The following is a 23,256-nucleotide window of genomic DNA, read 5'->3' as shown; positions in this document are numbered from 1 at the left end:
TTTTAATGTGTGGGTGAAATGGTTTCTGTTAGGACGCAGATAACTTAGTTACTATATGTGCATTTTAAATTACTTTACTTGACCACCCTGTTTATACTGGAAGCAACCAGTCCTAGGGCTCCTCGTAAAACTTAAGCTTTGGATCTGGTAGGAAGATAGCAGCTGATAATAACTGACTTCTGTGTGGCCCTTACATGTTTCAAAAAGTCTGTTTTACCCATTTATTTTTCTCTTCCGTTTTATTTTAGGATGTATGCTTTTTTTTTCTTTCTCATGCCTGTCTATTTTAAAATTACATAGGTATTGGTTATTGGTATTAGGAGATAGGAGTAGAACATGGGCTTTTAATGAGTGGAGTCATTATTTGAATCAGAGATACTGGCATTCTTTTCAAAGTGTCATTATTATCTTCTTCACTCGTTACATTAATTTCTACTGTGTTTGTGAAGCAGCTTTTCACTTTTCCATATTCAGTGACAGGTGGAAGTGTCTTCTGGGATGGATCATTTTGTCATTTGGCATTGAATAAATGGCACCAGACACCAAAAGTTTCTAAAATAAAGCTTCTGTCTTGATTCTGAGTGTTTTGAACTTTTATATAGGCGTGAACACAGGAGCATTTACAAACGGTGGGAGATCATCACTGAGACTCGTAAAATCAGATTTCGCTTGAAGTGCACTCTATATATTTAAGCTTACTCTGGTGATGTTTAGAATTTTACTCTGACTTGAAAATAGCTTAAAAAAATTTTTTTAAAGAGTTTTCAAGGGTAATTCTTTTTACTGTTGATTGCTCCATTAGTAAACTGAAAAACCATAGAGAATTTGAGGAGGATGATAAAACCAGGGATCCGTGTGCCAAAAATTAATGGTTCATTAACTTTTTTGAGGAGACTCTGACATCTGAAAACCGTAGGCCTGAGCAGAGGTTGAGAGTGTGGGGAGACCAGGGCAGATGGACATTTGTATGTTGTTGTTACTACCATCGTTAACTTGAATATTGGATAGCCCTTTTTTTTTTCTTTTATTTCAGTTTTACTGAGGGATGATTGTCATCTAATTGTCAGATATTTAAAAGTGTCCATTGTGATTTCATCTGCGCACACATTGTGAAAGGATTCCCCTCCCCCCCATCTAGCTAATTAACACACCCACCATGTCACGTTTATTTATCTGTTTTTGATGAGAACATGTAAGTTCTGTTCTCCTGACAGATTTCAGTTCCACAGCATAGTGCTAAACAGTTACCGTGGTGTTCGCTGGGCCTTCAGCCTTCTTCATTTTATAGCTTGAAGTTTTTGTACCCTTTTATCAGTCTTTATTTTCCTCACTTGCCCCAGCCACTGGCAGCCTTTTTTCTACCCTGTTTGACTTTTTCTTTTTTTAAAGAGTCTACATGGACATGGTACCATGCAGTGTTTGATTTGTCTTTCTCTGTCTGGCTCGGTCCCACTTAGCCCGGTGCCCTTAGGGTCCGTTCATGGTGTTGCAGACAGCAGGGTTTCTTTCTTTCACCTGGCTGAATAACATTCCATTTCACTCACACACACACACACACACAACGCGCGCGCACATGCACGCGCCCACCCTCACCTCTAATCATTCATCCACTGATGGACACTGAGGTTGTTTGTGTATTTTGGCTGTTGTGAGTGATGCTGCAGCAACCATGAGTCTCAGTCCTTCTCCGCTACTGTTTTCACTTACACGGGCACATTTCATACATGTGGACGCGCACACACGGGTATGTTTCACACATGTGCATGCACACACACATGCCCCCACATGGATTGCTGGACCCTCACTTCTTGAGGAACCTGTTTTAAGTGATGGCTGTACGCCAGCTTACATTCCTGCTGGCGATGCACAAGGGCTCCCTTCTTACACCTCCTTGCCAATATTAGTCTTTTTCAGAATAGTTACATGCAATTATCAGTCCACATATTATTATTTGTATTATTTTTAGATAGTAGTTTTGATAATGAAGCACAGAAAGGAAATATTTTACTTTACATGTACACACACACGACAGGTGCATGTGTTTTAAAAGAAGATTCCTACCACCTTCACTGGCAAGGGAGTTATCTTAGAGGAAGTTACTATTAGATGCTCGTATCAATTTTATTATGAGACCTAAGAAAAACTCTTAAGTCTGTTTTTCGATTTGTAGATATTGAAGACTTGCCTCCAACAGTCCAAGAAAAAGTATTTGATGAGGTGCTTGATAGAGATGTTCAGAAAGGTAAGTGTGGACTTAATGGGTGTGCTTTAGTTTAACTTCCATGAGCTCTTTGTTTTCACTGTATGGTTGACTTGTTTTATTTTTACTTTAGTTGAAAATGTAAAGTCCTTAAGAGCAGTGTCACCTCATGATGTTAAAATGTTCATTCTGTTGGGGCACCTGGGTGGCTCGATTGGGCGCCCGACTCTTGAATTAGGTTCAGGTCACGATCTCATGGTTCCTGGGTTTAAGCCCCTCACTGGGTTCTGCGCTGACAGTGCAATTGGAGGAGCCTGCTTGGAATTCTCTCCTCCTGCCCCACCCCCACCCCTAGGTAGTCCCAGCTCATGCTCTTTCTCTCTGAAAATAAACATTTAAAAAATGTTCATTCTGTCAATTACATCAGTAAAACTGGAGAAAAAAAATTATGAATGCTTTTGCATGGCTCTGTGATAGAGGGAATAAATAAAGGTATAAAAGTGTGTAAGCATTGGTTTTCTACTTCCAGTTCTAGAATATTTCTATGTTAAACATTTAAAAAAATTTTTTTTACATTTTTAATTTATTTTTGAGAGACAGAGTATGAACTGGGGAGGGGCAGAGAGAGAAGGAGACACAGAATCTGAAACAGGCTCCAGGCTCTGAGCTAGCTGTCAGCAGAGTCCGACGCAGGGTTTGAACCTACAAACCGTGATATCATGACCTGAGCTGAAGTCAGATGCTTAACCGACTGAGCCACTCAGGAGCCCCTATATTAAACATTTTTAGAAATAAATTGTAAAGAATTGAAAAGTTGAGAAAATTGTAGAGCCACAAGGTGTTTCCACTACTAAAAAGATTTATATTTTAATTGATCAAACTTATTTACATGTTTAATAGTAAATTACACATAAACTTATTAACATCTATAGAATGGGTTCTTTCCTCCAATGATTAATCCTTAATTGCATAGGCATGAAAATGAACATGTTACTTTGAGGTGTTTGGGTGGCTCATTCGTTTATAATCTTGCAGTTCGTGGGTTCAAGCCCCATGTTGGGCTCTGTGCTGACAGAGTCTGGAGCCTGCTTCGGGTTCTGTGTCTCCCTCTCTCTGCCCCTCCCCCCTCCAAATTAGAGAAAATTAAAAAAAAATTTTTTTAATTAAAAAAAAAACTAAAACAAAAAGAAAATGAACTTGTTATTTAAATCCCTTTATATAGAGTTAGAAGAAGAATCTCCAATTATAAACTGGTCTTTGGAATTGGCTACTCGTTTGGATAGTCGACTATATGCGCTTTGGAACCGGACTGCGGGAGACTGCTTACTTGATTCAGTGCTACAAGCTACCTGGGGCATTTATGACAAGGACTCGGTGCTTCGGAAAGCCCTGCATGACAGCCTGCATGACTGTTCACATTGGTAAGCTGGCCTCCCTCCCTGTTTAAAACCAGGTGTGCTCTTGCTGGGTCATTTCCTTACAGTGTCAGGATAGTTTATGCCGGATGTATTTTCTGTGGAAGCTAGGTGGGAACAATTTGACTTCAGACATTGAGACACTGGGGACATTTTGATGGCTTTTACACCCTTTTGCTGAGCATTAACATGGAAGCATTTGAAATGGCAGTAATAGCCCTAAATATTGATAAGGTCTTTGCCTGTATTTTTAAGTATTATGATTTCATATTTTTGTTTCATACTGAAAAGATTATGTTCACATTGTATTATGAGATTTTTTTCCTCAGGGACATAGTCTTCAGACCACATTTTGAAATCCACAGAAAAGTTAAATATCAGTGCAACAGACCCCAGTGTTTACTTCATCGGATTGCCCAATTGCTCTCAGTTAGCCACATCTCTGTGTGTGTAAGATCTTCCCTTTGCCAGTGAGTTGAAGTCATCACGATGCTTTTTAGCAGTTGGTACTTCAGTGTGCATCTTTGAAGTCCAAGGATATTCTTTTACCCACCAAATTCTCATTACCGTATCTAGGGAGATCAGCACTGAGGGGCATCTGCGGGGCTCAGTCAGTGAGGCACCTTGATTTCATCTTAGGTCATGAGCTCACAGTTCTAGAGATTGAACCCTGAGTACGGTGGTGTGGAGCGTGCTTGGAATTCTCTCTCCTTTCTCTCTGCCCCTCCCCCACTTGCGCGCGTTTGTGTGCTCTCTCTCTCAAAATAAATAAACTTAAAAAAAATCAACATGACTCTGTAATCCAACGTATAGTCCGTATCACATCTTCCAGTTGTCCCACAAATGCCCTTTGTGTGTATACAGATTTTCCCTGCTCTCCAAAAGTAGAGCGCTTGTGAAACCTTTTGTAAGCTTTTGAAAGGGTGTAAAGCAGAGATACAGTTACCATTTGTAGAAGTGAAAATCTTCAGATTTCTTTCTGGCTAGCAAAACCAGGTGCTAATGTGAGAGTCTTTTGTAAAAGTGAAGGGGCGCAAAGTGAACTTTTAGGTAGTGAGAGAATCCTCTGTGTGTGTGTGTATGTATGTACATATGTATGCGTGTACACACACAGTTATTATTTTTTTAACCTGGCATCCAACCAAGTATACAGCTGGTCTTGAACTGTCAATTCACCCATTGGGGTTATTGTCAGTGGAAATGATGATGGTGTTTGTGACTCATAGTTTGGCCTTATACTTACTTGACTTAAGGTATTTTCTTGGTTCTATATATACATTATCTCCGTTATCATAAATGAGAAAATTGAGGCCAGAAGAAGCTAAATTAATTAAAATGTGCAGTTTTCCTCTTAGACCTACTCGAATGCTTACAGAGTAATGATAATGGACTTATTCCAGATAACTTCATTACCCTAGTATGTCTTATTTAATTTTTGAGCACTTAGTTGTAAATTTTGTTGTCAGTATTTAGGTTTACGTGAAGTCCATTAGAATGTACACTCCATGAAAACAGAGATTTTGTTGTGTTTATTGTGGAAGATCTAGTGCCTCCAGTAGCCTGATACATAGTGAGTATGCAGTAAACAGTATTGAATGAAAGCCCTCTAGAATTTGAAATTGAGAGCAGTTGAATAACTTCCTTGAGAGCTAAATTATAAATCAAAGCATAATGCAGTAGAGGACAGATTTGAGGTCACCTGAAAAAAAAAGTAAAAAAGCTCCCTGGCTGCAAACCTAGATGGTAACCTGATTTGATGTATATTATGGACAGGCGTGCCTCAGAGATAACGTGGGTTCAGTTCCAGACCACTGCAGTCGAGTGAACGTCTTAATAAAGTGAGCCAAAGGAATATTCTGGTTTCCTCAGTGCATATAAAAGTGCAGGTTTATATTATCCTATAGTCTGTAGTCAGTGTGCTATAGCAGTAGATCAAAAAGAAAAAAAAAAAGGCAGCAGCCCTAACCATCATCTGGGCTTTCGGTGAGTCATAGTCTTTTTGCCGGTGAAGGGTGTTGCGTTGTTGATGGGCTACTGGCTGATCGGAATAGTGGCTGCTGAAGGCCAGGGTCGCCGCGGCAGTCTCTTAAAATAAGATGACAGTGAAGGTTGCTGTATCGACTGACTCTTAATTTCACAAATGATTTCTCTGTAGCGTGATGCTGTTTGACAGCGCTTTACTCACAGTAGAACGTCTTTCACATTGGAGTCTGTCCTCTCTCAGCCTGCCGCTGCTGCCGTGTCGGCCAAGTGTAGGTCGTATTCTCCATTCTCTGCTGTCACTCGAACAGTCTTCATAACATCTTCACCAGGAGGAGGTTCCACTGCAGAAAGCCCTTTTGGTGCTCAGCCATGAGAAGCGAGGCCTCCTCTGATCAGACTAGATCACAAGATGACAGCAGCTCTTTCCCGTCTTTGGGCCCCACTTCCAGTTCTCTGCTCTTTCCACCACATCTACAGTTACTTCCTCCACTCAAATCTTGAACCCCTCAGTCATCCATGAGAGTTGGAATCAGCCCCTTGTAAACTCCTGTTAATGCTGATATTTTGACCTCTTTCCATGAATCAGGAATGTTCTTATTTGCATCCAGAATGCTGAATCCTTTCCAGAAGCTTTTCAGTTTCCTTTGCCCAGATCCATCTGAGGAATGGGTCTATGGTAGCAGTAGCCTTACTTCAGATAATGACTAGAAGCTTGAAATTACTCCTTGATCATGAGCTACAGTAAAACATTAGTCTGGTTGCATCTCTGTCAGAGCTCTTGTGTGACTAGGTGCATTGTCGGTGAGCAGGCATACTTTGAACGGAGTTTTATGAGGGTAGGCGTCAACAGTGAGTTTAAAATACTTAGTATAGTGTAAATGGATGTGCTGTCATCCAGGCTTTGTTGTGGTTTTTATAGAGCAAGCGTATACTTAGCACAATTCTGGAGGGCCCTCGGATTTTTGGAATGGTCAGTGAGCATTGGCTTTGACTTATAGTCACCAGCTGCAGTAGCCCCCTAACAGGAGAGTCAGCCTGTCCTTTGAAGCCAGGCACTGACTTCTCTCTAGTTATATGAGTCCTAGATGGCATCATCTTCCAGTAGAATGCTATTTCATCTACACTGAACACGTGTTTAGTGTAGCTACCTTCATTCATTACTTCAGCTAGGTTCTCCGGAAAACGTGCTGCAGCTTCTGTTTCACTTCCTGATTCACTTTGTACTTTGATGTCTGGAGATAGCCTCTTTCCTTAAACCTCGTGAACCAGCCTCTGCTAGCTTCAAATTTTCTTTGCTTCTTTCCTCACCTCTGTGAGCCTTCATCGAATTCTGAAGAGCATTCCTTTCTCTGGGAGTGCTGTTGATATGCTGGTGAACACATGGGCTATTTTCCAGTCTGTTGCTTACACAGTGACCAAGGAGTGAATTCTGTGCATTAATGTAAAACAGTAGTGTCTTTGTATCCAAAATCTCAGATGGTTTTGAATGTCTTATTATTTTTTTTGAACTTGTAAATCAATAGTAGACATTTGAAATGAAATTGATCTCATCACTAGTGTTAAAAGTTCTGATCAGAACTTAGTGGGTGGTGAGTCGAATTATGTGTGAGGATATGTTAAGTGTGATGTCTGCTGGCAGAACATAGGCATTTTTCATGTGAAAATACATTGCAAACTGGGGGAAAATTGTTCATTTCTAGGTGAATTGCTTAAAAACTACATTAAACGATTGGAACATTAAATGTACTGTTCGTAGAAGGCTAATTTTTTACCGTCTTGCTGTTTTAGGTTTTACACACGTTGGAAAGATTGGGAATCATGGTATTCTCAGAGCTTTGGTTTACATTTCTCCTTGCGAGAAGAACAGTGGCAAGAAGACTGGGCATTCATACTCTCCCTTGCCAGCCAGGTGAGAACGCTGCGAGGCGTGTTGCTCCCCTGAGAAGAGGTGGCCGCGTGCTCTTGAGTCCCTTGATGTGCGCGCAGGAGCCAGTGGGCGGCGGTGTGGTAGGAGCAGGCGCGTACCCGATTCGGCAGTGGGTGCCGTGGTTCCTCGTCGTGGCTGCTGTCTGTCGGCGGGGGGGCCACGGGCAAGGCCTCATGCAGGACAGGGACAGTACCGCGGGCTTCCTCCGTGACGTGATTAGACAGTGTCAAAATGGAAGTCGTACTGGGATGATTGTCAGGCTTCCGTACTTTTCCAGATTGCTCTTCTTAGGAAGGCGGCTTTATGCCTGTTTTATCCACCTGCTGGTTCTGGGGCTAAGGATCGCTGAGCTGGTGGCCTGTCCCGTTTCTGCGTTCAGGCCCGCAGGGCAAGGTGCTATGGCCAGCAGAGGGCGCTGTTTCTAACTAACTTGGGAATGAACTTTTATAACAATGAATCGTTCACAGTTGTTCCTCTCAGGCTCTGGCTTTCATACTAGTTTCGTTCCACAAACACGTTCAGAATACTGAACTGCGGTGTTCAAAAATATGCCCAAGAAACCATTCTGTTTCTTTGCAGAAAGCACTATACTGTATTTGAACCCTGTGAACGCAATACATTCTGTCACAGTGGCTATATCTGCGACGTGTACTTCCTGAAAACATGTCCATCTGCCAGAGGGGAGGTGGACCTGTGTAGTAGTCTTGAATTAGGCGTGCACGAAGTAGCAGCTCCTCTTTTTCCTTGGGAAGGACCTTGCGTGGGTGCAGCTCTCCCAGGGACCATCCCCAGCAGGGATCTTCCCCAGCAGGTGGTCACGGGAGTCAGGCATCCCTCGCTCTCTGGATCTCTTGTTCCTGAGATCAGAATTTGCCCAGATCTGTCAGGTTCTTGAGTTTGGATAGTGAGAGATACCTGTAAACGCACACCTCGCAGATTTCCTTTATGATTTCATTGGAAGGATTTGCAGAATTTTATACTCACTTAGCTTTATAGTATTATTTTTAAAAAAAAAAAGAGCGGACGGACGGGGAGCAGTGCTGTGCTCTCTGCACAGCTGTTTCCTGGGTGGCAGTGAATGTCAAAGAGAAATTACTTTCTTTTATTTTACTTTGCACAGCCTGGAGCAAGCTTGGAACAGACGCACATTTTTGTACTTGCACATATTCTTAGACGACCAATTATAGTTTATGGAGTAAAATATTATAAGAGTTTCCGGGGAGAAACTTTAGGATATACTCGGTTTCAAGGTAAGCTCTTACTCCAGAGTACTCTAGAAGTCTCCTTACTCAGGATGCGCTTCGTGGCGGAGTCCTGACAGTCCCGTCGTGCGGGTTTCTTCCCTCCAGGTGTTTATTTGCCTTTGTTGTGGGAACAGAGTTTTTGTTGGAAAAGTCCGATCGCTCTGGGCTATACGAGGGGCCATTTCTCTGCTTTGGTGGCCATGGAAAACGACGGCTATGGCAACCGAGGTGCTGGTGCTAACCTGAACACGGACGACGACGTCACGGTCACGTTCCTGCCTCTGGTGGACAGCGAGAGGAAGTTACTGCACGTGCACTTTCTTTCTGCTCAGGAGGTGAGAGGCTGGCACTCCCCTCAGCCCCTTCTAGTAGTGTCTGTGCAGCCGCCCGGCCTGGATGCCTGTCCCCCGGCCCCTCCGGCGGGGTGTCCCTGAGCTGGGCCAGCGGGAGCTTTGGGTTTGGTCGTAGTGTCACTTTGTGGAGATACAGGTCAGCCAGGCTTCGAAGTTTACCTTTTCTGAGCTGTGGGGCAGGCTGTTATGTGAAGACCCCCCCCGCCCATGCCCCCCCAGCAAGGAACACTGAGGGGAAAAGTAGAAAGGTGGGCGAGGGGACAAAGGGGGACATAGGCCTCGTGATTTGAATGGGGTGGTAACCAAAGGCATCTGAGGAGGAGGTGCCCTTGCCCTGAGAGCCCCCCCCCCACCGAAGTGGAGCCTTTCAGGATAGGGAGGAAGAGGCGGTACGTAGAGGGGGCACCACAAGCCCTGGGGGGGTGGCCAGTGAGGGGCCGAGGGGCCAAGGAGTGTCAAGGGGCTCACTCATCCACGGCCTTTAGAAGCCTTGGCTTTGGCCTTGTAAGCTGGGAAGCCAGCAGCCAGCCCAGCCCGCACAGTAGACGGACACGGGCTGCTCAGTGTCAAGATGAGAAGCTTGGATGTTGGCCAGAGTGGGAAGCCCAGGTCCGAGGGTGTTGCAGATGCAGGGGGTGTGAGGGGGAGACCCAGGCAGGGGTGATGGTGAGGATGTGCAGAAAGAATGCTCTTAGAAAACGCACATTCTTACAAAATTATCTGTCTTTTATTTACTGTACTAGTCATTATTATAAAACAATCACAGTAAGAAGAGTTAATTGATATAAATTATATCAGTTATCTATAAATAGACCATGATTTTTATGATTTCATTCTGTAAATATTTAAATAAACTTACCTTGTCATGTATTTGAAGCTGAGACTTTGTTTTTATAGCCTTTTCTTTGCCATGGTAAGTTTATTAGGTTAACATTTGTTTTTTCCCATTCTGTCAAACAAAAATATTACTAGATGGTTCTTCCTCTTGAGGTCTTTTTCTGGGAATTTTCCTACTGATGTTTTGTTTTTTGTTTTTTGTTTTTTTTGGTTTATTTTAGAGAGAGGGAGAGAGTGCACGCAGGGGAGGGGTAGAGAGGGAGGGAGACACAGAATCCGAAGCCGGCTCCGGGCTCTGAGCTGTCAGCACAGAGCCTGACATGGGGCTGGAACTCAGGAACTTTGAGATCATGACTTGAGCCAAAGTCGAAAGCCCAATCGACTGAGCCACTCAGGCGTCCCCCCTCCCCACATTGAGCTTTTTGTTTAACCATAGGAAACTGGGTTTTAATCATGAAATTGACGGGAGGCTGAAACCATGTGAAGAGTTTGTTGCTTGGACCTTCTCATTAGTAATCCTACCAGCTGTTTCTATGTGTTTCCATTGAGTGTCTCCTAGCAAGTCCTCTGACCTGTGATGCTCTCTTCCCTCCTCACGTCCCTCTAAAAGCTAGGTAATGAGGAGCAGCAGGAGAAGCTGCTCCGGGAGTGGCTGGACTGCTGTGTGACCGAGGGCGGCGTGCTGGTGGCCCTGCAGAAGAGCTCTCGGCGGCGGAACCACCCCCTGGTCACGCACATGGTGGAGAAATGGCTTGACCGCTATAGGCAGATCCGGCCTTGTACGTCCCTGTCTGACGGAGAGGAAGATGACGATGATGAGGATGAATGAAAAAACTCTGACAGCAGAAGACCAGGGTTATTGGCTCTGCGGCGCCCGCAGAGCTCGTGTGGCGCGTGCTCCCAGCGGGGTGCGGGGCGCAGAAGGAACCGGATCTGGTGGGACCTGCCCGGAAGGGTTTTCCTCATCACACCCGACAGAGATGACGAATCTGCTGTGTGAGGAGACAGAGAACTTTGGACTACAGTTTGTAAAAAAAAAAAAAAAAAAAAAAAAAAAAGAAAAGAAAAAAAAAAGAACCCCCCCCCTAATTTTATTAAGACAGAACTTTTTTCCTTTCAAGTTGTAAATGTGTCTATAACTGTAACGCATGTGGTTGTGTAAGAAGTTGTGTAATAGGACAAGTTGTACCAGCATCTTCATATTATTGAGAAGTTTTTTCAGCACGGGCACCTCCCCCCAAAGCTCATGGCAGATGACTTTGTTCCTTTGAGATCTTCTTTCTCAAGTAGAACCTGGCGTTCTACTTCCACCTTAAAAGGCCCACAGCCACACATAAAAATAAAAACAAGCTTTTATTTTATTAATAATTTAGTTCCTGTTGTGCCCAGTAAAACGAAATCAAATCTTTAAGGAACAAACTGCAAGGAAAGAAAGAATTGAGGGAACTTCATACAGACGTCATTCCCTTGTTTTGGAAAGGGTTTGGGTTTCTATTTGTTTGTCTTTTTTAAAAGCTTCTGATATGCCCCCTTTCAGTATTTAGGTATTTGTTTGGAAGAGTGCCCTTAAAATGAGGGTTCTCCCAGAGCCCGCAAGGCAGTGTCCTCGGGGACCGTCGCTCCCCCGATGTGAGGGAGGCGCCTGGGGTACAGGCCCGCTCGGGACTAAATGAATTGTGTGAAATTTGCTCCCTTGATTCAATTGACAATGTTCCGATCCCAGACTGCCCCGCAGAGGCTCTTCACCAGCCACTCTGCTTGCGGCAGAATGTGTTAGAAAGGCATGCCTTTGCTTCGGCTAACTGGGGGTCGGTTACGTATAAAGAGTTACAAAATGCAGTAAGGTGGTAAATGCATTGTATAACCAATTTCTCAGAGCAGTCTGAGGATTTTTGCATGTTGGTTAATTGTGGCCATTCTTATTTAAAACTATAATCTTAGATAGAAATCTTTTTATAAAAAGTATTACTTGACCACTTCAGGTATATGTTCAGTACTGGGTGAAAGTTGCAGATCTATCTCAGGAGCACAAAGACTTCCTGACAAGCACTTTGTAGACTATGGACGTGGTAAGGAATTTGGAAAGAAGCCCCTCCCCCCCCCCCCCCCCCACATGCTTCCTTCACTTTGGAGAAAAGGCTGTGAAAGACCTTTCAATACTAGTTTTTCTTAGTTCTGTCTAGATGGTGTTTGAAATGAGCACAGCCTCTGACTTGATGCTCGAATACTAAAGACGGAAAACCACCCAGATGTCCTTTTCTTCCTCCTCGGAACAGTCCACTGAAAGACCCTCCCAGGACAAAGGGAGGACTTTTGCTCTCTGCTAGAACTTGCAGGAAACTTCTGCAAGTTGATGGCGTATAAATGAATTTTGCTGTAATGATGGTAAATGGTACTGTTCTAAGCGGCTATATTATCCTACAGGTTGACTATGGTTTACTTTCATTTTGGTCAGTAATTATTTAGCAGGCTGACTGCCTAGCGTAGCAGCTTTACACACCTTTCTCCGCACAAAGATGGGAATCTCTCTTCCGGGGCACAGATCCTGTTCTAGTTGCCGGTAAGCAAACTGCCCTCCCAGTTGAAGAAGCCAAAGAATGCTTGAGAAAGAAGCATCTAGCGATGGTCTGCACAGCAGTCCGTGCTGTCTAGGAACCATCGGCTCGGTATTGAGCCTGTGTGGGGTGGTCTGCCGAGTGGTTTCCCTGAGGTGCCTCTTTATTTATTTATTTATAATCCGTGATCCTGACCACACCTAGTGCAACAGGTACAGCGTTCTTCCCCGTGGGAAAGGTAGAGGATTGCATTTCCTCGGCTCCAGACAGGGAGGGATGGGGCTCTAAGTGGGTTTCATAGCAGATTGGCTGGAAAAGGCTGTGTGTCCAGCTCTTGAACGACTAAACAGCCATAGCTGTGTCCCAAGAGGAGTGTGCGGTCCTCTCTCAAAGATCACGGTCTCGGTGGACTCCGGACAGGAGTGCCAGAGCTCTATGGACTGGACTTTGGTGTTTTTTTGTTTTGTTTTTGTAGGGAGACTACAGTGTGGTGTTTTCTGTTCTGATTAAACAAAACCTAGGCGCACTACAGACTTGAAACCTGCCTTTTTGTGGTTTCCGACTCTAGGCTCACTGTGGCCCAGACTTGGTCTGTGTTAAGGCCGCGCTGCCGTGCCGAGGCCGGTGGGTGTCTCGTTTCCGAGCATGTGTCTTGCCCTCCTTGCCGACATCCTGGTCAGGACGAGGGTGTTCAGCTCCCGTTCGGGTTCCTGAGGGACGGGTCAGTAACCACGTGCTCCACGTCTGTCAACAGGAAGCTGTTGTAATGGGATTTTTCTGGGAGGGCTGGGATGGGACCCCCGCCTTCACAGGAGCGAGGGAGGAGGCCGATGCCTTGAAGACACCCTTTTCTTACCGGGAAGGGAGCGAAAGGGAGTTTGGTTCCTGGAATCGGACTCCATTGGTTGCCTAGTACTTGCAGATACCACTAGTGCAAAGGGGTTTAATGCTATTTAAGAGGGACGATCCTTTGAACCACCTTGAAGTTCTTAACGTACGGAAATGGCTGATGTTAATTATTTTGCAACATTTCTTTGTAAATATCATTTAAAAGAATTTTGAGATCCACTTCCCTTCCTGCATTAATGCTTGAGCCAGGCAATTTTGCGTTTGGGTAAATTAAAATCAAAACACTCTAACTTGACCAATTTTGTTTCTTCAATCGATTTAGTTCTAACCCACTGCTGCATCTAAAGGATGGCGTGATCTGCCAGCGACGGGCTTATTAACGCGAGGTTTTCGACGGGTGGTGGTCAGCATTCCCGAGTCTGGGTTATGGAATAGGTAGGTAGGAAGCTGTTCATCCCTGAACCCTGCCTGAAGTAACAGGAGTTGGAAACTGGCTGATCGAAAACTTACTTGCCTTTAAAACATCTCAATTAGACAGCTTTTCCATGGGTGAGATGTACTTGAATTTCAGAACTTAACAAATTTTTATTACTTTTTATTGAAAACTGCACTGAACGCTATATGTCCACCTTTACAATAAACAAATACAGGAACGGTGACTCACACGAAAACAAAACAGTTCTGATAGCCATTATTTTTCTGTTTGGGACAGTTTTAAAGGTTTTTTTTTTTTTTTGTCACAAAAACAGGAATGTACCTATACAAAGGCTCAAAATAGGCCATCTTTTAAACAAAAAGGCGATGATTCACAAAAGACTATGAATATAACATGTAACTAGTTGATACAAATCTAATAGGATTTGTTAAAATCAGTCACATCTAATAACACACCTGAAGTGTTCTTGTATAAAATATCACGTGAAGAAAAGAAGACTTTATCAAGGTCTAAAAAAGTGGGTTTGTTCATAGACAATCTGACAAGTTACCATAAAAAGTGTTTCCTGAGACATAAGGAAATGCAACATTATTTTTCTTGAACTCTTTCAGCTCAAGACTTTCCACTCAATAAAATAGCTGAGGATCTGAAACTGAGAAAATATATTTGAGTACAAACAGCTTGTGAAACTTAATACTTTTTTTTTTCTTTTCTCTTTTTTTTTCTTTTTTTCTCTTTGCATCATCAGAGGGTGGTACTGACTTCACAACCAACTCGCCTGCTCAGTTTGCGGTTGAGGTGGGAGAGGCTTCTGTACAGGAGGCTGTACGGGTCCTCGATCCTGCGCCCCGTTTTGTAGTAACTGGGTCTTCCTACACGCGCGAGAGGTTACCAGCCCCCACGGACCGAAGGGACTCGAGTCACAGGAGGGGGGGTTTCCTCTCAGCATTTTTTATTTTCACGTTCGGAACTTCAGATGCAACATTGGAGAGCAAGGCGTTGAGGGCCTGCTGTGCCCGAGGGGCTGATAAAGGAAACAGATCTATTTATTCTTTGTGATTTGATGCACAGATGAAGAACGTAACACACAATAACAGAAGTTGGTCGTTAACAAATCACGTCCTAGTCTCTCGGCGCTTCCGTAAGCAGACGCCAGCTCCTGCTTCCCCGCGTCCCGGCGTCTAGCTCGCTTCTAACACTGCAACGTCAGCGATGCGCGGGTCCGGAATCGGTTAAAAAGACGGTCGGATTCCTTTTCCTTAGTTCATCTATTTGTCACGGTCTCTTGGTCCCAGGTTTATCTGAAGGATGACCGTTGGTCATTCTCTGCTATTGCTCATTGGGGTGCTCTCTATTGTCCCCGTGTTTTGTAGGCTGGTTGGGGGAGGGAGCTTGGGAAGGGTGCGCCACGGTGGGGAGGTTGTGGGTCACAGGGATGCCGCCGGGGAGGATCCCTTCCATGGCCGCGGGAAGTCCTCCGGGAGCCACGCCCACGATGCCCGGTGGGTATCTGAGGAGGACACAGAAAGGGCCAGTAAGTCCGGGGCTGGAAGCTGCCGAGCTCTCGGCTCTGCCTGCTTCGGGGTGTTTATTGAGGAGTCACCCTTCACCCCCAACGCAAGGAGACCTCTACGTGAAAAATCTAAAACACGGACGTTTACTTCACGATAAAGTCTGGGTAGTTACGTCAAAACACCGAGCCAGAAGTTTTGGAAGCTTCCTTTCGTACAACAGGAGAAGCTCATCCCGCCTTTGGGAAATGTTTTGTACCGAAAAAGACCTATTGATGCTTTTAGTGATTTCCCAACAGGCAGGACGAAGTCCTCTTTGATAGTGTGGCCTTCCAGGCGGGCCAGCTCCGCTCTCGTGGCCAGAGACGGGACAGGACGCGGCAGTGGCGGGAGAGGGGAGCTGGCGAAGGGCTCATCTGATGCTGCAGGCACACAAGTCGCCGTGTGTGCAAGGACATGTGGCATTAAGTCGCCTACAGAAGATACGGTTCTCAGGCAAATGTGAGTCCGTGTATGTAAACATGCCCAGGATGATACGTACTTAGGAGGCAGGTGCTCCACGCCTCCCCCCCCCCCCCCCCCCCCCCCCCCCCCCAGCCTGTCACAGCTGTTCACCGCTCAGAAATCCAGGACTCGGGAACAGGATCCCGTGAGCGACAGCCCCTCGAACAGAAGGGACCAAGGGGCCACGCGGTCTTGGTCCAAAGGAATCATTACACCGTGGCCTCGAAAGAGCAACAGTGCGGAGCGGTGTCAGGTATGGATACGGAAGCCACGAGACTGTGAAGAAAACTGACTTCCCCGAGTCCCAGCCTGCACGTGTGGGACCCACTGCCCGAGTCCCCGGCCCCAGTGGCTAGCGCGGGCGGGAGGCAACAGCCAGAGCCACTTGCGGGTGTAGGTGCGAGGTGCTGGTGGAGGGCGGGTCTCTCGCGCACATCCCACGACGCACGGGACAGGGGCCCGGGATGGGGACGGTGGGGGACGGGCAAGACAAAACTCCCTTCTGCGAAGAAGCGGGCACAGCGGTCCTCCCGTGAGCCCAGCACGGCGGGGAAAGAACCAGGGGAAGGGCCACCGGCCACAAGGGCTGTGGCTCGTGTCCCCGGGGCAGACCCCCCTGCACTGCCACGCCCTCTCGTCACCAAGACCCGAGGTACTCTGGGCACTCCCCCCAGTCTGGCTTCCGGCCAGAAGATTCAAATTGGAAAACAGGGTCGCCAGCCACATGCCCTTTCACTTGGAAATCGTTCCGTTAACTCTCCACCTTGAAGCCCTTGGAAAGCAGGGGGGTTCCTGCTCCCCTTTGTAAATAGGAACCCCGACTGCAGGATGTACCCCAAGAGCTGTGTCTGCTGCACAGAAAGTGGGCATGGGAAGAACTGCGGACTGCAGACCAGGCCGGGAGCACTCCGGGGGGGGGGAGCCTGATGCCACTCCCTCTCCGCCCATCTCCCCGCTGCCATCCCGCTCCTCACCTGTATGTGGCGCCATTGAGCTCCGGATGGATGGCTTGCTGATCTATTACTGACCAGGGAGCTGTTGTGACAAAGAATTCCTTGTTCACACAGTTTCTTAAGCTTTCGGGGATGCGACCTGGAACAGGACGATTAAAATGAATCCTACGTGTTTTTCAAGCAATGAGTTAAACATTCTACTCAGGAGCTGCCACTGGGAAGAACCCCCAGCAGTCTAACCGTTAAGTCTCTTACTCTATGATAAGAGGGCTGACCCTTCGATTCTCAGAGACCGTGCCATGTTCCCGGGCCCCGGCGCCGAGCTCCTCACCCCCGCCCTCGGCGGAGCACAAAGGGGCTTGGGCTTCCCCTGCAGTTCGCACGCTTACTGCTGACCCACCAGAAAGGGAATCTGTTTGGTCTGAAATTTAGCCCAGGGTCTGAATGAACTGCATACATCTCATAATTGAATCCGATGGATCTCTAAACTCTTCCTGCCTGTAGCAAGCCTCCGCGTCACCCCTCCTGCGCGTGTGTCAGTGGTGCCGGGGGCACCTGAACCGCGGGGCTCCCGCCAGGCACTGGCTGCAAGGGGCGCAGAGTGGGGGGCTCACCTGTGATCGCCCGGCGGATCTCGGTGGCGGCTGCCTCCCGCATCTCTAGTGAGGCTTGCTCACTATACCAAGCTGTGTGGGGCGTACAAATGAGATTCGGTGCATCTTTCAAGGGACCCTGAGCAAAGCTAGATAAACGTACACAAACACAGCAAATGAGAAAACTTGGATAACAACCCCTATCCTATTTGTCAAAAGGGAGCTACGGGCTCTTTGACTTGGGGAGAAGAACGTTTGGTAGTATGTTTCCTGGAGGCTGGGGGTTTAAGGACATCTCAAAACTTTCATAGTGAGTGTCAGGGGCTCCGAACGGAGAACCAGCTGGGCAGGACCGGCCAGCCCAGGGGACAGATGAAGCCTGGTCCTCCGCGGGCCAACACCCCATTCTCCTTCCTTCCAGACGCGTTCTGCCTCCCCCCCCCCGCCCACTCCCCGTGGGTCCCCGGCCCTCCCATGCTCGCTGCCAAGTACAGCACGGCCCTCAGAGCAGAGGCTGGAGACGGTCTCTCGTTTCCAGTTTCCTACCCAGGAGCCACTTCGCTGGGAAGTGCCTCAAGTTCACGGTGGGGGCGGGGGCACCCAGGGGTAGAAATGGGCCCGGGGAGCTTGGGAAACACGCGTGCCAGCAGCCCGCCAGGCTCACCTGAAAGGCTCCGATTCATGCACATCGAGGGCTGCCCCCCGTATCCTGCCTTCCTTGAGGGCTTGTGCTAAGGCCTTCTCGTCCACCAGCCCGCCGCGGGCCGCGTTCACTAGGAAAGCTCCTTGCCTCATCTGGGGGAGGAGGGAAGAGCCATTAGAGGCCACCACGCCCGAAGGCAGCTGAGCTGCGGTTTCGAGAAGCCGGCCACAGACGGGAACGAGTTCTGTCCGTCTGGCTACTTGACGTGTGCGCGGCAGCGGGGAGGGAGACGGTGGGGGCTGTCGGCGACGGCGGGGGCCCGGACGGCGGGCAGGAAGGTTGGAGTTGTGCCCTGGGCTCCGCCTGCCGCTTCTTGGAGACCAAACCTGATTAAGGCAGGTCCCTGTGGGGTAGCTCCCGTCTGTCCCAGCTCGACCTGACCCATCTCACAGAGGAAGGGCCTCACCCGGCTTCTCATTCACGTCTTAGGGAACTGTCTTCCTTCTCGCCAGTGTGTCCATGGACTGTTTCCCATCCCCCCCTTTGGTTCTGATGGAGGTTTCCAGGGGCTGGGGGTGGGGGGGAATCTAGGTCCCATTACCTGCTTTATAGTAAAGTCATTGATGAGGTGGTGGTTATGTTCGTTGAGATTACAGTGCAAGGAGACACAGTCGCTCTGATATAGTAAGTCCTGTAGGGTGTAGACCCTCTGCACGCCCAGGGACCGCTCGATCCCATCCTGCAAGTAGGGGTCATAAAATAGGACGCTGAATCCGAAGGCCTTGGCTCGAACAGCAACCGCCTGCCCCGTGCGACCTGTGCAGAGAGAAAGAGTCCCAGTGAGCGAGTCCCTGGCGCCTCCTGCCACTGCTCAGCGCTCCCGATGCCAGGCCCCGCGAAGCCCCGGCGTCGGCACTTGCCGTCTCCACCAGGTGGCTGGACCACGAGGGGCAGCCGCTGGAGCCGTGCGCCCAAGGCTCGGGGACACCATAGGCCTGCACTTCTCAGCCTCGCAGGGCTGCGGGGGGCCGGGCTTCCTGGGGGAGGACAGGGCTTGTTGCTTGTGTTGGGTATTTTTTTTTAAGCTTCCTATTACGTACATTTCCAAACCCAGAAAGTGTTCTAGTGAACTCCACGTACCCCAGCCATCATCAATATCCTCCAGTCACAAATCCCCCCTCCCCTGTGTCTGTGTGCAGAGCAGGCTTCCTGACCCGAGCTTGCGTTCTCTAGTAGCTGAGGGCAGGAGCCAGGAACATTCTCTCGCCAGTGAGCACTGGGTTTGCTCCTGGCAGCGACAAAGTGATCAAAACGAACCACAGGATGGCGACCTGGACACAAACTGGCGAGAGGGGCCGCCCTGATGGGAGGTGGAGGCACGTCCCTGTCGGGCTAATTCTCGGTTGTCCCAAGCCGCCCTGACGGGGAGGCCCCTTGCCCCTCTCTAGAATCACACACCACCTACCCGGACTCGGAGGCCTCCCTGCCTCCCACGTGGCCGTCGTTTGCACAAACCCACCGAACCCCACGGGCGGCCAGCGAGTTTCAGCCTGAAAACTGGTTTGAGTGTGGCCCGAAGGGGCTCAGTCAGGAAGCGTGCACAGCCCATCGCTATCCAAAACCACTGCTCGACTGTGCAGGGGAGGGAGGAGGAGGCAGGGGAAGGTGTCTCTTCCCAAACAAGGAAGGCCACGTGAGGCCGACTTGGACCTGGCGGTGGGCTGTCACCGGCTCCCGCTGAGCGACAGACAACTGCCTGGTCTGGAGGCAGCGGTTTAATGAGGTTCTGCAGGGCAGCTGCAGGGTGACTGGCGGGCATCCCCCGCCCCCCCATGTCCCCACTTGGATGAGTGAACCAGGAACTACAGCAGAGGCAGGTGACACTAGGTGACACACTGGAAGGAGGCGTGGCAGTGGCCTACAAGACCCTCTCATGCACCTGAAATACGGAACAAATGATCCCAGCACAGGGCCGCCAGGAGCTCACCCCAACACAGTGAGGCCCCCCCACCCCTCCCCCACCCGCCCTACTTCCAGACCGGGCCTCCCGGCTGTGGCTCCAGGGGCTGGAGAGAAGCCCGTCCAGATTTCACCAGGGGCGCCGCTGCCTGTGTGACCTCATGGTGCCTCTGCTTTTCATGCCTTCCCTGACCCTCACCGCATCCTGGGCTACGATCTAAGCCGTGGGTGTTCTTAAGTTTCTGCAAGACCGGATGACTTCATTCTGTGACCGCCCTGGTCAAAACTGAGCCCTGCAGGGGGAGCCAGGGCCTTTGCCTTCAAAAAGCATATACGTATTGTTGTCACGGGCTGGCTTTCCTTTCCAATTTTGTGCAAGTTCTCGACGTGGCTGTGCGCCCCACGCTCCAGGCTCTGCCGCGGGGTCTCAGCCGAGCCTCAGGCAGGTGAGGGCTTCCGGCCGGACGGGGAAGCAGCCAAGGCCATCAGGCCGCCTACCCCCCGGGCCCCCTCCCCTCCCCTCCCCAAGCTACAGTTCTGGAAGGTGGCAAGGAGATGTTACAGTCAGACTGCGCAGGGGCTGTGAGGTGCTGATCAGTCTGGAGCACATGGGGCTCAAACCACAGGGCTCGATTTACTGAAAGGGTCTTCAGAGGAAGAACGGCACAGGGCTCCGCCCAAGAAACAACCCCAGGAAGGGCACGCAACCCTGGCTACTCCCATGGGGCTGGGCCGCTGCAGGGGTGAAGAATGTGCAATGGGGGCGCCTGGAGGGCTCAGTGGTTAAGCCTCTGACTCTTGATTTTGGCTCAGGTCATGGATCTCATGGTTCCTGCGTTTGAGCTCCATGTCGGGCTCCGTGCAGACAGTGTGGAGCCTGCTTGGGATTCTCTCTCTTCCCCTCTCTGCCTCGCCCCCACTTGCACGTGTCTCTCTCTCTCAAAATAAATATAGAAAAAAATAAATAAAAAAGCATGCCCGATGGCAGAGCCACGGGAGGCCTCCGGCCACCAGCAGAGGGCGCTGCGGCCCTCACATGTGCATCCGCTACAGTCCCTTGCAGGGAAGTACACAGGACTCCTCGGTAAATAGTTTCAGAAGATCACCCCTAACCAGGGTCTTAGACTCTGACCCCGGGAGTTAGAAAGATGGGAATTCCCTGGAGAAACCCAGCTCCTTCTGCCTTGTTCAAGCGGGCACCCGGGCCGTCCCAGCAGCCCTGACCCTTGGTCTTCTGGAAACAGAGCCCTGAGCTCTGTGACAGCTTGGGGAGCCCTCTGGAAGGCAGGCCCAGCACTTACTACCCACCCCGTGTATCACTCCCCTCCTGGTGCACAGACTGGGGCACTGAGGCAGGGAGGTCGGTTAATCTCAATCGTGGACTGGCTGCGTGGTGGGGAGGAGACTCAGCAGTCAGAAGCAAGACCCCCGACCCCCGCTCATGTGCTGTGTGGGGCCCACCCGAGCCCCTGTGTTATTACCTACACCTCGTCATCAGGACCTGAGCCCGTGTCGCCGACAGCATCACCAAGCTGCCTCTTGTCACAGCCCGCCTTGTCCTTGATAACCTGCCCCCAATATTCCCAGGGCCGCCAGCTGTCGCCACAAGACCTCTTCCTGCCCCCAACCCCAGGTGAGCCTGCTAAGCCAGTGACCTGACCATGCCACCGCCTGGCTCAAGATCCTTCTGCGACTCCCCACTGACACCAGGGCCTGGCGCACAGGGGGCCTCGGCTCGGCCTCTGGCCCACAGTGGAGCCCTGAGCCTGCTCATTTCCGCACAGCCCACCTCCATCGGCCCCTCCGGCCTGGGGCAGGGAGCGGCACAGGCCCCCCTTCGGTCTTGCCCCCCTGGCCTCGGGCTCCCCCAGCTCCCAGGGGACCGGCCGTTCCTGGACTACACCTTCCCCGCGGGGTCCCCGCGCTGGCAGCGGTGGGCCGGGGACAGGGCCGGGCGGCCGCACGTACCGAAGCCGATGAGGCCCAGCGTCTCCCCGCGGATGCGCGCTGCTCCCGAGGCGACCTCCCGGATCTGCTCGACGCTCTGGACCCGCGTGCCCTCCCGCAGCGCCTGGTACAGCCACGTGTTCCTCCGGTACAGGTTGAGGATGTGGCAGATGGTGGAGTCGGCCGTCTCTTCCACTGCCGCCGACGGGATGTTGCACACGGCTATCCCTGGGGAGGACAGGCCGGGCGGGGAGGGGGGCAGCCGGGTTACGTGGGGAGGGGGCTGAGGGGCGGGGGTGGCAGAGCTGGCCTGTCCAGCCACAACTGTGACCCTGGGGGAGGTCGGGGTCTCTGAGGCCTGCCTGCCTGTCACCTCGGGGACACTGAGCCTCCGCCTCTGACGCTCAGGGGCCTCCAGCCCCCAGGCTTGGCTCACCCCCAGGGCCCCCCCAACGGCAGGAGACCCGCGTGCGCAGCCCCTTCACCAAGGCCGTGGGGCCCGGCCTCCTCACAGTACACCCTTAGGTCCTGCCCCCGGGGCTGGAGGGGGTAACGAAGACCTGCTTTTTTTTTTGTTTGTTTGTTTGTTTATGCCATTTTAAGAGTCTGTGGTGAACATGTTATTACTTGTTCTGAAAAAGGGGAAGACGGAAGAACCGGGAACCATCACCTGGCCCCCAACACGGGCCCCAGGCAGGGCCGGGAGGGGGCGATGCCTCCTCAGGGGGCTTGGACCACCCTCCTGCTCCGGCAGAAGAACACACAGCGGACGGGCCTGCTCTGCTTTCCAAGAGTTTTAGGGCTGCGGCGGCCGGCGGGGGCGGGCCCGCAGGCTGTGGCCGGGGACCTGCTGCAGGGACGACCCCAAGTCTTAAGGGAGGAAGGGCTGGGAAACAGGTCCACCCGTACTGAGCACGCCCTTTCTAGTAGCTCCGTTTCCACCCGAGGGCTGCCTGGAGGCCCGGGGTCTCAGTGTCCCCTCAGGAGGACAGGCAGCTCAGCACCTGTGAGTACGGCATCCCACCTGACCCATTTGGTCACAGCCACCCGCCGGGGGACAAAGTGTTTGACATCCTGGCAGACCAACCTTCCCCAAGCTGGGGGTCAGTGGTTTTGTGGAGCAGCCACGGTGTGGCCTACACTTCATTTGAAATAACGAGGCCTAGAACCTGGGCTGGACTAGACGCCACGGTTTAGTACAGCCTGGACAGACGGGAGGCGGGTGCCAGGTTTAAGGAAATCTTTTGGCTCCTGGGGCGGTTTTCATGCCTCTGAGGACCCTGAGGGGTTCTGGCCGAAGTCAGGCAGGAAGGGCAGGAAGGGCCACCAGCGCGGGAGCCCCAGATG

General features: G+C 50.0%; 2 protein-coding genes across 9 annotated transcripts in view; one reads left to right on the top strand and one right to left on the bottom strand.

The window, feature by feature from the left end:
* The window catches only part of ZRANB1 (zinc finger RANBP2-type containing 1), a 63,149-nt gene extending 49,491 nt beyond the window's left edge, over positions 1-13,658 (top strand). For all 5 annotated transcript variants that reach the window (XM_039237934.1, XM_039237933.1, XM_039237936.1 and 2 more), the window contains 6 exons: positions 2,171-2,242; positions 3,423-3,621; positions 7,387-7,507; positions 8,646-8,775; positions 8,875-9,104; positions 10,570-13,658. In XM_039237934.1, coding sequence (XP_039093865.1) covers positions 2,171-2,242; positions 3,423-3,621; positions 7,387-7,507; positions 8,646-8,775; positions 8,875-9,104; positions 10,570-10,788 — 971 coding nt within the window. In that variant the 3' untranslated portion in view covers positions 10,789-13,658. The remainder of the gene's footprint in view (positions 1-2,170; positions 2,243-3,422; positions 3,622-7,386; positions 7,508-8,645; positions 8,776-8,874; positions 9,105-10,569) is intronic.
* Positions 13,659-13,941: 283 nt separating this feature from the next.
* Positions 13,942-23,256, bottom strand: part of CTBP2 (C-terminal binding protein 2) — a 155,151-nt gene continuing 145,836 nt past the window's right edge. For 3 of the 4 annotated variants that reach the window (XM_039237931.1, XM_039237932.1, XM_039237930.1), the window contains 6 exons: positions 21,931-22,137; positions 18,605-18,819; positions 18,025-18,155; positions 17,382-17,509; positions 16,789-16,906; positions 13,943-15,309 (listed from right to left, as the gene is read on the bottom strand). In XM_039237931.1, coding sequence (XP_039093862.1) covers positions 15,129-15,309; positions 16,789-16,906; positions 17,382-17,509; positions 18,025-18,155; positions 18,605-18,819; positions 21,931-22,137 — 980 coding nt within the window. In that variant the 3' untranslated portion in view covers positions 13,943-15,128. Of the gene's footprint in view, positions 15,310-16,788; positions 16,907-17,381; positions 17,510-18,024; positions 18,156-18,604; positions 18,820-21,930; positions 22,138-23,256 lie in introns of all 4 variants that reach the window. The other variant, XM_039237929.1, reaches the window with a different exon arrangement.

Source organism: Hyaena hyaena, unplaced genomic scaffold (assembly GCF_003009895.1).
Source record: "Hyaena hyaena isolate Hyena2069 unplaced genomic scaffold, ASM300989v1 scaffold_129, whole genome shotgun sequence".
Lineage (NCBI taxonomy): Eukaryota > Metazoa > Chordata > Mammalia > Carnivora > Hyaenidae > Hyaena > Hyaena hyaena.
This window is presented reverse-complemented; position numbering and strand designations above follow the sequence as displayed.